This window comes from Carya illinoinensis, chromosome 4 (assembly GCF_018687715.1).
Source record: "Carya illinoinensis cultivar Pawnee chromosome 4, C.illinoinensisPawnee_v1, whole genome shotgun sequence".
NCBI lineage: Eukaryota > Viridiplantae > Streptophyta > Magnoliopsida > Fagales > Juglandaceae > Carya > Carya illinoinensis.
This window is the reverse complement of record NC_056755.1, coordinates 15,389,827-15,405,442: the sequence shown is the minus strand read 5'-3', so window position 1 is coordinate 15,405,442 and position 15,616 is coordinate 15,389,827. Positions and strand designations below refer to the sequence as shown.

At 34.4% G+C, this 15,616-nt stretch overlaps 2 protein-coding genes across 2 annotated transcripts; one reads left to right on the top strand and one right to left on the bottom strand.

Moving 5' to 3' along the window:
* Positions 1-836: 836 nt before the first annotated feature.
* Positions 837-1,463, top strand: LOC122306279. The gene has a single exon (XM_043118713.1). It carries the CDS (start codon positions 837-839, stop codon positions 1,461-1,463), a length of 627 nt encoding a protein of 208 aa, XP_042974647.1.
* An 11,062-nt stretch (positions 1,464-12,525) lies between these two features.
* LOC122307753 (aquaporin SIP1-1-like) lies at positions 12,526-13,507 on the bottom strand. The gene has a single exon (XM_043120835.1). The coding sequence runs from the start codon at positions 13,376-13,378 to the stop codon at positions 12,659-12,661; it is 720 nt and encodes a 239-aa protein (XP_042976769.1). The 5' UTR covers positions 13,379-13,507; the 3' UTR covers positions 12,526-12,658.
* Positions 13,508-15,616: the final 2,109 nt, after the last annotated feature.

The following is a 15,616-nucleotide window of genomic DNA, read 5'->3' as shown; positions in this document are numbered from 1 at the left end:
ATGAAACATTTTAATGGCTACTCTTATGAATTTTAAGGTTATCCTATTGCACTCCACCTATTTGTGATAATGAACATAAAGAATGTTAATGAACAAAAGGAGGGCTTTTTCAAGTTTTTCATTTGCGATCGAAGCTCGTTACACCCATATTTCTCAAATTCTTAGATTCATCAAGAGAGAACATAACAAATAAATAAATTTCAATGCAAAAGAATACTACTAGCCGCTCAAGATAAACCTTCTCTAATTATCAAACTTTAGTCATCTAGTCAAAGAAATTTAGAACAAAAATCTCAAATACCAATAATGTAACCCAAATGTCCTTGTTTATGCTAGTGAAAAATCTCACTCATCTTCATTTATTCTCTGATTACTCCACTCAATTTCTTTATCCTGCCCTTGATGAAAGATTTTACATCTCGTGCCATCCTATAATTTCGTTTATATAATCATCATGTAATGACATATATCTCAAGGTTTAGAAGATTTGATGCTATGAATCGAGCTTTTGGGGCCTAATCGTTTACGAGTAATCAACTTACTTCTATGAACCTTCTATTTGCAAATATTGTGACAAAGAAATGTGTAGATAACTTTTATCCAAACCTCCCAAGCTGATATATACTGTCCAAGTAAGGGTTGGGTTGCATTTCTAGATTGAATTGTGCATACCATCTCATCTATACTGTCCATCCACAGCTTAGGCTGCATTTCTAGATTGGAAATGTTGATGTAAAACATAAATCATGTTTTTTTTCCCTTATGTTGTATTATACTCTAACTTTGTTTTGAATTAGGTTGGATTTTTTTATATTTATTCAACGATTGAACATGCAATGGATTCCAACATAGATCTCTTGGAGAATGAATATGATGAGGTAGGAGTTGCTAATAAGCAACTCCTCAATGAAACCAGTGAAGAACCTAAGGTCAGAATGACATTCTCATATGAAGATGAAGTTCAATCTTACAATATGATGTATGTCAAGCAAAAGGGGGTTGGAGTGCATAGAACGAATTCTAAACAAGGAGAAGATGGGAGTGTTAGATGGTTTACCTTGGTATGTGCGCGTCCAAGCACATCAAATGGTAAGGCTGCCAATGTTCTCAAGCCAAGACAAACAGAGAAGTTAGGGTGTATGGCTAGGATTAATGCGACTTTGAATGATGAAGGCGGATATTCCCTAACTAGCGTAAACTTGGAGCACACACACATTTGTAGTACAGGAAAGGCAAGACATTTCAAATGCTTTAAAAATGTTGATGCATGTGTGACTAAGAGGTTTGAAATAAATGATGAGGCAAGAATACGAACGGTGAAATATTTCAAGTCTCTACTTGTTGAAGCGGGTGGTTACAAGAATGTGCCATTTGAAGAGAAGGAGTATCGAAACTATATTAACAAAGCTCAAAAACTTTGCCTCGGGGTTGGAGGTGTTGAAACTCTACTTAACTACTTTTGACAAATGCAACAAAAAAATTCAGATTTCTACTGTGAGATGGATGTGAACAGTGGCTTGATGTTAAAGAATGTGTTTTGGGTAGATACCCGAAGTAGAGTTGCGTATCAATCATTCAGGAATGCCATTACATTCGACACAACGTACCTGACAAATGCCTATAAGATGCCTTTTGCACCCTTTGAGAGTGTGAACCATCATTGTTAGTCAATCTTATTTAGGTGTAGATTGATATCTAACGAGGATGCACATACATTTTAGTGGTTGTTTGAGTCGTGATAAGTGTATGAATGACCAACCACCAAATGCAATTATTACAAACCAAGACAAGGCAATGCAACTTGCAATTACAAGGGTGTTTCCAACATCTAGGCATTGATTATGCTTGTGGCAAATCATGAAAAAACTTCCTGAAAAGTTTGGGCCACATTCTCGATATGAGGAAATCAAGAGTACTCTACAAAAATGTGTGAATGACTCTTTAAGTGAGCAAGAGTTAGAAAAACGTTGGTGCAATTTCCTTGATACTTATGACCTTCATGAGAATGCATGGTACGAATCACTACATAGGTATAGGTGTTTGTGGATGCCAGTCTATGCTAGAGACACATTTTGGGTTGGAATGTCAACCACACAATAGAGTGAAGGCATGAATGCATTTTTTGATATTTATGTTAACTCCAAGACCACTCTAAAACAATTTATTGATCAATACGATTCAGCCCTTAGGAGGAAGGTAGAGAATGAAGCCCTTGCTGATTCAGCCCTTAGAAGGAAGGTAGAAAAACAATAGTTTCAAAAAGAATACACACTTGCCAAATTCAACGAGATACAAGACGAATTGCGAAGATTTTTATATTTGAGTGCCTCTTTTCTAGGATGCGAGGGTACACAATATATGTATGTAGTTACCGATAAAATTCAAGTGAGTGATGAATTATTAAAAGGAGCAAACTACATTGTTTCCCTCAATGAACATACTCTGGAGGTTAAATGCAGTTGCAAGTTATTTGAATTTAGGGGTATATTATACAAACACGCTCTTCGTATCTTGGCTCAATTAGGCAAGAGGGAAGTACTACCACAATATATTTTGGATAGGTGGAGGAAGGAAATAAAGCGAAAATATACCTTTGTCAAGAGTAGTTATGAGGCAAGTAGCAACCCTAAGAGACAAGGGTACGATAGGATCAAAAATTCAATCTATGAATTGTGTTCAAGTTCTGCAAAGATCGAGAGCAGCTGTATGAAATTGATCAGTCAAATAGAGCAATGGAAGCTCAAGCACCTTGAAGAGGATTGAAGATGTGCTAGCAGAAGCAATGATCCAGCTATAACCATGGAGGGCACAACAAGTAGAGCTTTAAGTCCGTTGGTAATTCAGAGTAAAGGAAGACCACCATCAAAGAGAAAAGTACATCCAGTTGAAAAATCTCTTAAGAAACCTAGTATGAAAAGGAGAATGAACTGTGGTGAAGTTGAGGTTCCTTTCTTGGTAATTTTAAAAAAGTCAATTCCATCAAACACATCAATCGCTTTGACAATTTAACAATACATTTTTATATTTATTTTCCTGCACAGCGGAGTAGTCACTTATCAGTAGAAGTTAGAGCATATGAATGCAATGCCAGCAGCACATTACATGAGGATGCTCAAACCCAGGTATACTTCCCCTTGTTTATTGTTGATTTTTGTATGTATATAACTACACAAAAAATGAAGGTATGACAAGTATTATCTAAATTGCGACAGTATGAAAAAACTCAACTTTGGATACATGCGCTCAATTATTTTTCTACTCCTTCGACTGCTCCTCTGTTGCAGGTAATGTAGCAGATAGCCTTGTATGATTTCACTTAACTTGGTTTTTTTAATAAATATGTAAAATATTTTGGTTCTTTCTAGGTTTTTTTTTTTATTTACCATTGAAGAAAGTCAAGTTGGTTCTTACTATATTTATTTATCCCTACAGTATACACATGGTCAAGTTTGAACAAATAACCAAGTTAATATGGGTATAGGATTGACTACTCCTTCATTGCAGGTTATGTGGTGGCTTGCTTTGTTATCATTTCATATAACATTTTTAGTCAAATAGTGGTGGAGTTTTATGGTTTTAATTTATTTTGGTTCTACAATGTTTTATCCCTTTAGGCGCAAGGTTCTCAAATGCATCTCTCAAACCAAGGTGATGATCTACACCCTTATAAATGGTTATAGATGGTGGCATATATGATGATCAATACTCTTTTGTGTGGAATTTTTAGTAGTTGAAATTGATGATAGGCACAATTGATTGTGTTTTAGTAGTGGAAATTGAGGCAGAACTGATTATGTTTTATTAAAAGTGTTTGTACATGATTTCTATTAAAGAGGAAAAAGAACTAAACTCTATTTTTGTTAAAAGTGCTTGTTAAACACTGTAATGTATTTTTACAAGTTGGTTCTTTTTATTCTACCTAGCAAAGAGATGGAATGTATTAAGTCAATGGAATGTATTTATGCCTACAGTTGGTTCTTTTATTTTGCTTAGCAAAGAAATGGAATGTATTAAGTCACTGGAATGTATTTATGCCTACATTTGGGTTTTTTTTTTTTTTTTTTAATCCTGCTTAGCAAAGAGATTGAATGTATTAAGTCACTGGAATGTATGTTTACATGATGAGCCCCAAGGTAGACCGAGCCATAGAAATCCTTTGCAAGTTTCAAATTGGGCAATCACAATATTTATAGATAAGAAGTGCAAGGAAGCAATACAAGGATTACTACAATCCACTTGGGAAGAGTCTAGCAAGAGCCCAACATTCAAGATGGGCTTGAAAGAAGGAGATCCAATCCTCATCCACGTGATATAAGCAATGGAATAGTACAATATAAATGATGGCCTATTATTATGTTTATGTGATTGAAGGGCCTTGGACTTATTTATTTCATTAAAAATTCTTATTTTATTAGTTTAGAATAACTAGGTTTATTATGAGGAAGACTTAAGGGCATGTTAGGAAAGTAATTATTTTGTTGAACTAGGGTTTCAAGAGGGTTACTGTACTATTCACTCATGGGCATTTTTGAAAGATGCGGGCTTTATCTTACCTAGGGTTTTGTGAGATTTTAGTTCAAATACTCTTTATTGCCTCATTTTGAAATTTATGAAATCTGATGAATTTTATTCATTGTGAATCGAGTTTATCTCCTCTTGTTCTTTATTGAACGTTTGAACTTATCAAAGGTAAATCACAACCTTTGTAGTGTTCCTCCTTTGTAATATAGGTTCTTGAGACGAGTTCTTCAACGGGTTTAGATTCTCCATTCATTGACTTGATTTTTAGTTTTTTTAGGTGAGTTTTCAAATTGATTGTGAGTTCAAAGGATTCCAATTCCGCGAGTTCATATCATTACAAGTTGGTTCTTTTATTCTGCTTAGCAAAGAGATGGAATGTATTAAGTCAATGGTATTGGACAATTTTTTTCAGTGTATGAACCTGCTTGCAGGATAACTTTTTGACAAGCAAGTTGCATCTTGTACTATAATGCTTCAGCAAAATCTCCAAGCAATTTGAACGAGAAAAGCCAAGGAAGAAGAAACTATACGGCAAATGTATAAAAGAGCTTAAAATTTACTAAATCAAAACATGAACATTAGCATGTCCACATGAGGAAACAATTGGGTTTTACAGTGTGAATCATTAATATACAAAGAGTTTTGCTAAGTACAAACAAAGTCGCATATTAATATATGTATCAATACTAATTCATTCATATTCAAAGTTTAAATTAGCACTATTTTCAATCAAATCTACTTTTTGACCAATCACATTAGATTGGTACACATATTAGTGTGTAATTGTGCTTGCAACTAGATTTTTCCATATACAAATCAGCACACAACCAATAAAATGACAAATGCAACTTGATGCTTCGAACAGATCCTACTTCTTTCAGTTGATACTACATCACAAGTTTCTTCTTCTTCCAGGTTTCAAATTGGAGCAAGCCTTACATCCAATTCTTTTTCTTCTTTTGCTTCGGTAGCTGCAGAACCACTTTTATGGTCATATCAAAAACAACTTTGATATTCTATTTTTACCATAACACAAATCCTCTAAAAAATGAGGCCACATATTAAGAAAGGTCCAAATATATTTTAAAGGACAAAAATAAAATTACACACTATACATGAGATTGACTATGGTCATAACACCAAATACACACTACAAACTAAGAAAGATTATGGTAAATGGAAGCTCAAAAATAAGAATAACAAACACAAAATATAGAAGCATATACCTGGGCCATGATTATGGGTACTACACCAGATATCTAAACTTTGGTAAATACATTCTAAAGCACAACTAGCAATCGCCATAAAGGTAATTTATTTATTTTTTATAATACCATAAAGGTAATTTCCATTATCCAAATCATAGTTAAGATCTACGTAAAAAAGATGACAAATTGTATTAGCCTTGAATGTGAAAATTAAAAATTGTGATTGGTTTGAATATGATGATCATAACAAATACTGATATGGTGGCATAGAATAAGAAAATGAAAATTACTTCAACCAACAATCTTGTTGAATTAAGAGATTGATCCATCTAGTTTCGGGCATGGATTTTGTGCTAACAACTCTGTATTTTCCATTTGGGTTCCAAAAGGAAAAAAAAAATTAGAAAAAAATATTACAGACATATTCACAAACAAAACAAGTGGTCACGTAAATGGAAAAAAAAAAATTCCAGACACTTCAAACCAATCTTGCAAGAAAACCTAAAATAAAGAAGTAAAACTTAGAGAGAGAAATAAAAATAGAGTAGAGAAGCATACCATATTTATAGACCCATGCCAAAAATGGAACTTTGCCACGCAGTTTTTGAGAGAGAAACACTTCGGGCCCACACCGGAAATGGAACTTTGCTGCCCAATTTTCCGAAAATGGAAGTGAAGCTCTTCTTAAGTTCGGTTTTGCAATTTCAATGGGAGGGAGGGAGGGAGGGAGGGAGGTGTGCAAAGAAAGGAGATCTGTAGTTTCAGCCAAGAGGGAGGCTTTTTAAAATATCTTATATGTGCCAATCAAAATATGACACGTAACATTGGTCCAACTCTCAATTCGGCTAGTATTTTCCTTTCAAATCACATGTTACATGTTAAAAATTTTTAAAAAAACATTACAAAAAAGGTAAAATATTAAAAAATGGGGGTGGTGGTGTGGGATTGTGTGAAGGAGGGATGGGCGAGGTTTCCCATCTACACACCCCAATATATTGTAGTGATTTTTTATATATCTCACTGCATCATATATATATATAGTAGTTGAGTTTTCTTTGTAGTTTTTTTTTTTTTATATAAATATATTTGGGGAGGGGGATTTCGAACTCCATACCTCCATTTTGGAGGCTGGAGGTAATGTCAATCAGGCCCAGGCCTTTGGCAGTTTCTCTATAGTTGTAGTACTATGTATTTGGTTTAATACATCAATGAGAATGTGAGTTCAAATTAGACCATGTAGTATGAATTCATGGCCCACTGATTAATTTATTCATATATTAATGTTTGCCATGCATTTTACAGACATAAGCTAGTGACTTATTGAAATAATTCAGAGAAAACAAACACAACACAGTTTTTATCAACACCAGCTAGCAGCAGCTTTTAATAGACAGTAGCTAGTGAGTAACTGAATTGATGAACAAACCGAACACAAAAAGATCCAAACCCTGATCGACCACAAAAATTATTGCTTTGAGGGGACCCGTGATCAAGCTCTAGCTATTTCAAGATAAGATAAATACTTCAGACACAAAGAAATTATATAAAAGTAAACTCACAAATTGATGTGGTTTGAAGTGATACGTCAAATTGTAAATTTACTATTATTGTAGACAAAAGGCCCATTTGGAACTTGTTCATAGTTCGGTTTAATTTTAAGTTCAGTCCAATATCTAAACACACAACTCTCAAATCACTAAACTCAACTCAACCCAACTCAACTCCTCTTTATACGTGGGACCCACAACCTTTTTTAACTTAACACATTTTTATATGTAGAACCTATAACCTTTTTTAACTTCTTATAAATACATTTAAACTCATCTTAACACCTAAACACATTTAAACTTATCCAAAATAGATGAGATACCTAGAAATTGCATAATCCAATTATAATCTAAAGTATGAGAGGCCACCAATATATAATATGCAGAGTAATTTCACTGGCACAGAACCATCGGTTTAGGATTCCTGCGAATTTGAGGAATTAATTAAATGGGGATGGTATAACTTTTGCGATTCCGTTATTAAGTCGCCAGCTACAGTCTTCGCGCAATCGGCTGACGTGGACTGCTAATGTGGCAACTGCTATTAATTTAAAAAAATAAAAAGGAAGAAACAAAAAACAGAGTAGTGCATTTCGGATTCCATTCCCACTTCTCATTGCCGCTTCTCATCTTCTTCCTTTGGGCTAGAATGCCATTTGTGCTTCTCATCTTCGGCTAGAAAATTTCTTCGGTGATTCGTGTTGGCGACTGTACTTGGTCTAGTTTTCTTCTTGCAGATTTGTGCTACTCATTTTCATCCAATTACAGTATTTGGAGATTTGTGCTTTTCATATTCTTACTCTGGTGCTTCTCATCTTCAGCAATTTGAGTGCATTTTGGAACTTCTCTTGCGTTGGTGCTTCTCTTGCGTTGGTGCTTCTCATCTTAAGTTGGTGCTTCTCTTGCGTTGGTGCTTTGGTTTTCTTTGGCGATTTGTGGTCTTCGGCTCGGCAACTTGAATTGGTGTGGATTTGTGAACTGGTGTGGTCTTCAGCAACTCGAGGTCGTCTGTTTTTAAGTGGGTTTGAGCTCGAGCTTCAAGTGGTTGCGTTCGTGTGGGTGATTTCTTCATTTTCGTGGGTTGCTTCTCAGTAATTGATTATGGTGAGGACTATAATAACAGAAACCCACCAAACAAATCCCATGTTTCCAAGGAATGAGACACCAAATCTAGAGCTAATCTTCGATGAGAATGCATATGCAATATTAATATATAAAACTATATAAGGACTAAAATTAAAAATATATATATATATTGCAAGAGTTTGAAGAAATTGCTTGCCTTCAGGATAACTAGAAAGTGGGCTAGGGTTAGGGCTAACTAGTTTTGGGATGAACAGAATTGGGGCGAGATAGGGAAATTGAGGAAGATGACATAATGTTGTGATTGAAGATTAAGGTGGTGGCGATTTGTGGTCTCAAACTTCCATCAGTCGGCTAAGGGAGGGAGGGTGGCAGGTTCGAGGGGAGGGACCGTGTCATTGAGGTTTCTTTGGTGCTTCAAGCAACTGCTAACTCGTGGTCTTCAATGGGATGCACAACTTTGTGGAAGGATCGAGAGAGGGAGTTCTTGAGGTAGAGAAGAAACGCAGAGAGGGAGGTGACTCATTCAAAAATAAGTAGCACAAAAGTTATTCCAAGTGTAGGAGGATGTCGTGTAATAATTAGGAATAAAATTCCTAGATTATCTCATTGAGGAAAGTTGTTTAAATTCAAACTCGTATAAAATGGTAAAAAGTTTCACAAATAAAAGTGGTGGTATGTATAATGAATGGAAGAGTGCAACGGAAATAAAATAACAAAAATAAAAAAATGGCACTAGTCATAAACTAGATTCATATTTTTAGATTTTTTTAAGTATCAAAATGGAATGTAAAAGACTAACAAATTGAAATTAACAATTAAAGAATCAACTAAGCTAAACAATCATCATTAATTAACCTGAAAATTAAATAATAAAACTGAAATTATAAGTCCTAATTAACCTTTAATCAATTTAAAATGTAAGTATAATGCATATTTAATAGAAGTTTAACTAAACAAAAAAATAACTAACATAAAAGAAAATAAATAGTAAATAAAATGTCTAAACTTTTAAGTCAAAAATATCAAAAATACATCATAAATTTTAAATTGAAATTAAATAAAAAATAAAAAATGAAAAGAACATGTCAAATAGATAGAGATGGAGATTGAAAATAGTGAAAAAGACTAAACTGTAGCAACAACTAAACTCCTTAATGAACTCTTTAACAATACTGCAGTTTCTTTTCTATCAATTAATAATTATGTGTGGCATTAAATAAATATCCTAAGAGAAAAATATGTGCGGTGTGAACGAAATAGACTGAACGAAAAGAAAGACATTTTTCCATACGGCGTGCAATTCCCTTTTTAAAACAAAAAGAGGTCCCGTGCGGCATGCGTTAAAAGAATCAAAATGAAAAGAATTCTTTTTTAGGTGAACTCCTCTTTCTTAGTTTTTTTTTTTTTGTGGGTTGAGTCTTCCGTCCAATTTCTGCCCGCACGTAAAGCTCAAAAGCATCTTTAAGCCATGCTTTTGTCAACTCCAAAAGAAAAAGCCTCTCTGCGTGAGTTATTTTATTTTTTTAATGATTTTATTTCTTGACCTATAAAAAAGATAGAAATTAGAAGAGAAATAAAATAAAATAAAATAAAAGAATAGAATATCAAAAAAATATTATGCATGTGAATGAATATTATCTAATTAAATCATAAGTTATAAAATTAAACATAAATCATGTCATTAATCAATTTAAATTACAATTTAGATTTATTCATCATAATATTTTTTCATATAAAATAAAAAATAATTTAATAAAATAAATAAAATATATTAATTCTAAATATATAAAATATATAATATTTCAACTTAATCGGAAAGAACTGAGAAAGAGAGAAAACGTAAAAATGAAGGAAATGAAATGAAAAATAAAATAAAATTAAGAGAAGCTCGTGACAATGTACCTGAAACGGTTCATTTCCAATTTACCATATATGCAGCCGCTTATGCAGCGTTCGCCTGAGTCAACTAGATGTAGAATTTTTCTAACTTTTGACCTCGATCTTCATGTTTTCATCTCAGCATGTTAATAATTATTTTTTAGCGTTTACTTCTGATGTGGCGTCCTATCTGTCAATCATGTTTTAAAAAATATGTAAATTTATTAAAATTAACATTTTTAACGATTTAAAAATATAAATAAATAAAACATACTAGCTACAAGCAAGCAGTCAGACCGAAGGGTCAAATTAGTATTTTCCTTTTGTTAAATTAAGTTCGGAGGAAGAGATCCTTTTAAAATTGACACCTAACACAAAGAATTAATTTAAAAAATTTAACTAGTTATACTAGTTGGAGGTGCATGCATGTGACATGCATGTTGTTGGGTACGAGGTGACACAAACATAAATAAAATTCTATTTATCATTCTCATATATCATATATTATAATTTTTTTTTTTTACTAAATATGAAATATATGAATGATGAATAGAATAATGCTAATAATAAAAAATAAATAAATAAATAAATACTGCTTAAATCGTAGTAATTTATGAATTAAGTACCATGCAATTATATTTGGCGTGATCGATTAAGCGTCATTATTAATTGACATATGTAGGAAATTGGAATGCATTAATTTGTATTTTCTTGAAAGTGATGATCATTAAGATCTCATATGATCAATATTGCTAGATATAGTCGGTTTAGGGCAAGTTTGGGTGGTAGATCAGTATTCTCAACATATTTCATTATTATTTATTATTTTATTATTATTTTTTATTTTTTACTATTTTGTATTACTATTCACTACTATTTAATAATTGTTTATTATTTTTTCTTTAATATTCACAGAATATATAAGATTACCTCAATATCCAAATGCAACCAGTGTATGCAAACTCAGCGTACTTAATTTCTTTAAACAATAGTAGGATCTACTATTAAAAATTAAAAAATTTCATGTGGGCATCCTAAATTTAATTATCCACTTTTTAAAAAAATCATTTTCTCATATTGTTAATGATTTCAAACAATATATATATACTTGTTTTTTTGTCATATATAGTCACTTTTGTATACTCCTTACGTATTTTACTAATGTGATTGACCAAAAAAATTATTTTATATTTAAAAAAGTGACATAGCCAATTACATTATTGAAATGTACAAAAAAATACGTGAAAGTGACTACACATACATAGAGATTTTGTATATATATAAGTAGGGCAACAACTATTATTTTATGGCTCCCACTTGCATATATATGATCGTATTTTTATGGAGATGCTGACGATTATTCCGAATTTCTAGTGATCGTGAATTGCCGTGCACTATATATCTATAGCCTATGGAACAATTTTAAATTGGTATTAATCGACTTCATTTTGTTTTTATGAATAGACTTCATTTTATATCTTTTAGACAACCTGCAATTAATAATAATGTATTAATATATAACCACGTACTGTGATAGAGGCAGCCAATGTGGAGAAGTAGTACTGTTCATCCAGGTTTGAGAAGAATGAAAGTTAATATTGATGGTACTAGCTCCTTTGGTAACGGGTCTCCATATGCTAGGGGTAGTACTGAAATCATAAGGAATTATGAGGGTACTTGTTTTGTTGCGGAATTTTCATCTTTTTACGGTTGAGAATTGCTACAGACACAAAAAAATTACACAAAGTAAACTCATAAATTAATGTGACTTTATGAAATCTATTAGATCTACTTTATAATAAAAGTTACTTTACAAACTGATGTAGTTTGATAATCTGACGTATCATATCAAACTACATCAATTTGTGGGATTATTTTTATGTAATCACTTTGTGGTTAAAGTATTTTCCTTTATGGTTGGGGTTCTGATGCCAAATTCAGCTGAGTTGTTGGCAGTCATGAGGAATGGACTGAGGTTCATGTGTAAGAGCTTGAATGTTTGCTATGTAGATTTTGAACCTGATTGAAAGATTGTAGTATATTGGAATGTTGGAAATTAGGATAAAAAATTAAAGGAAAAAAAGTGCAGATTTATAGCATATGATATCTGCCTGTTTGGACTCCTAGATTTCTCCCATATGGTTAGCTTACAATCATAACCAAGAAAATTCATTCTAGCCATAAATTAATGCTTCAAATTGCCTGCTTTGCACATTAATTTCTTCAATCTCCTGTACGTTACTGCATATATAATACCATGTTTTGGAAGCATGATAAATGTATTCTGCATTAACGGATCATATCATATCCCTGTTTATTAAGCTATAAAATCACCAGGGTGATAAAAGAAAAGAAAATGGGAAACAGACAATTAAAGAAAATCTTTTACATAGAGACAAGTACTGGAGCTTATCTAGATTATGCTTTCTTGTGCTTGATTGTTGGAATAAAAATAAACCGAAAGATCCAAGCAGCCAAAGTGGCTCCAATGAGGGGACAGATCCAATAAACGTAGAAATGTACCCAATTACTGTGCTGATTGTTCAGAAATGCCCAGCCAAAGGCGTTGGCTGGATTCATGGAAGGCCCCGTGTAACCAGACCCTGCAACAACCAATCCCACGGTTGTCAAAGCAAGCAACCATACCTTCAAAAGTGGGTTTTTGGGACCCCTGAGCATTATTAAAAGGAGTGCAAAGCTTAGCACAAAGGTCAACACACCCTCAGCAACGGCTCCTGTATGCATATCCACTTTCAGGGAAGGTCCTCTAAGCATATGTTTGTATTGGCTTGGCATCACTCGCAATATTGCCATGGCGCCCCCAACTCCACCGGCCGCCTGTGCAGGAAACCGTGTGGCCATAGAGATGATCGATGAGTCAGGATTAAGGCCTGCAGCGTAGAACGAGACCGTGGTAGATGGATTGAAGCTGGCGCCACCCAAGGCCTTCCCGATCAAGCTGAATAAGAATACAAGTGTGGTAGCAAGCGCGGTGGCAATGAAGAGGCCTGCCACAGGTATGGCTTGAAGGCCAAGGTATGCGGCTATGATAGGCGTAAGAATTCCCATCATTGGCGCGCTGAAAACCCATAAAGATGTCAATATTGCATCTCCTATTGCAGCCTTCACCACACCCATCTTTCTATATTTCTCTTTGCTCTGATCTTTACCTGCCCTCCATAAAAATGAGAGTTCAAAGAAAGTAGCCAACAGCGAATTTCATCAAATTGCCGGCCTTCCAAAGAAACAAAGACGGATATATATGCCAAAAAGCCTATATGTATAATCTACTTATTTTGGTGGCCGGCTATATTTATTCTTTAATTAAAGCCATTTTGTTGGCTCAAGAGCTCCCACCGCACCTACCCATGATCACTTCACAATTGTGCTTACCTAATACGTAGCAGAAAACAGCCACAGCATGCGTAAATTAAATATTTTAAAGAAAGTCAAGATCACGTGATATGTATGGCCATTGGTATTTATTAATGACCCTTCTGCAAGGAAAGTGCACATTTTGTCCGCAGCTCTAGGAAAACTGCTAATTGTCATTGATTTATTCAAGCATCAATTACTATGATTGAATATATGTGTATATATATATATATATATATATATGTATGTATACAACACGATTCCTCCGAAGCCCTCAAAAGCGCAATGGAGAGGGCATATATACGAGGGACACCGAGTATCAATGTGCACATACACACGTACGTACATATAAGCTATTGTTCGACAAAAAAAAAAAAATCCTATTTGTTACACGTGCTAGTTTGATTGGCCATGGCTATCATTTCTAATCTCATACTAGTTGAACCGCTCTCAAATAGGAAAAATAAATTGATGGGTATGTACACAGTACCGCTCCCTATGATCACTCCAAAAATAGGCAGCAAGATGTTAAATTCCATAAAAGATTCGAGTGTGTCTTATGTAACATCAATTGATTTTAGGTAGATTAAGTACAACTCAATGGTCTAACAAATGGCATCATAGCCATAGGTCAAGTATTTGAGTTGTGGGAGTGTTAAGAATATTTTTCACATCACCAACAGTACGTATAACCTACAACAAAATGAAAGAGCAGCATGGGGTGTCCAGTGGAACTCCGATGCCTAAGTTAGAGAAGTAGTCTCAATATAAATATATGAATGAATGTACGTAGTAATGTGTTATCTTTAGGTGTTATTTATAGGGGCATGATAATGGTGATGACGATTAACCTTCAAAGTCTATCTTGAAAAATTTTCGTATAAATTGAAGTAATCACCATCCTAATCAATCAAAAGTATTATCTATCTCATTATCTACAATGCATATCCACAGGAGCAATCATTGGGCTCGTAGCTTAGCCTCTAGGCTTTCTTTTGGACTTGGGCCCCTCAATACATGAGCTTCCATTATTCGAGTCTCTAGATATCCCTTCTAGTTACCCCGCTAATTTCCTTCATGTCAGCATGTGGAAAATTCACCAACTCATGTTTCCCTTCCACCCCGCTAGCTCTAGACAGGTAGCGATCCCAGGGATCTTACCCCGCTGATGGTTTATGCTAACTAGGGTATGAACTCATGTAAATTTGAATTCCCTACTCGTCCAAGATACAACACACGTCCTCTATAATTGTTCTCGTGCTTTTACTTCTTACTTTCAAAAATGATAATTGACGGCGCTGCCATCCGTTCGCCTTCCCAAGAATCCCTCATCATTGCCATAATTCTCCTATCTCTTCCATTCCCTAGGGTCATTTATCCTCCTCAAGTTCTTCCATTTCCTTTCTACATCTCATTCTCTAAGCCTTCCAAAGACTCGCACTCACTCACTTTTTTGACTTTATTTCCTCCAACCCAAATACCAAATGGCTCACCGCAATTCCTCTCGTACTTCCCATCAAGCTTATGTGCAAACCCCTTATAGGGTTTCTATCCATTCTATGGTCGAATCTTCTAAGGGTCAGACTCCCCCTTTTTTTTAAGAGTTCACTTGGCAGTCAACACTATTAACTCGAGACTTGACAAGGTAGAGGGCTTCGTGCCGTATCCCCCACTTTATGGATCTCATTATCCTGTCCAAGGCTGCTATGGATGAGAAGGGTTTCTCGATGAGAGTTTCCCTTACAATCTGTGCTCTAACGCATGATTTATGCCTCCCATTTTTTCCCCTATTCATGACGTTCTTGATCTTCTTAAACTGGCTCCCGCCCAACTCCACTTGCACACTTGGTGTGTGCTTTTATGCTCTTGCGTGATGTTCTAGATAGTTCTGCAACCTTTGGAGGAGAGATACCCATACCTGACTACTCACGAGTTCTTTTCTTTCTACTCCATGAACCGACTACCAGGTAACATTTGTAACTTTCGTGTCCGTTCCCAACA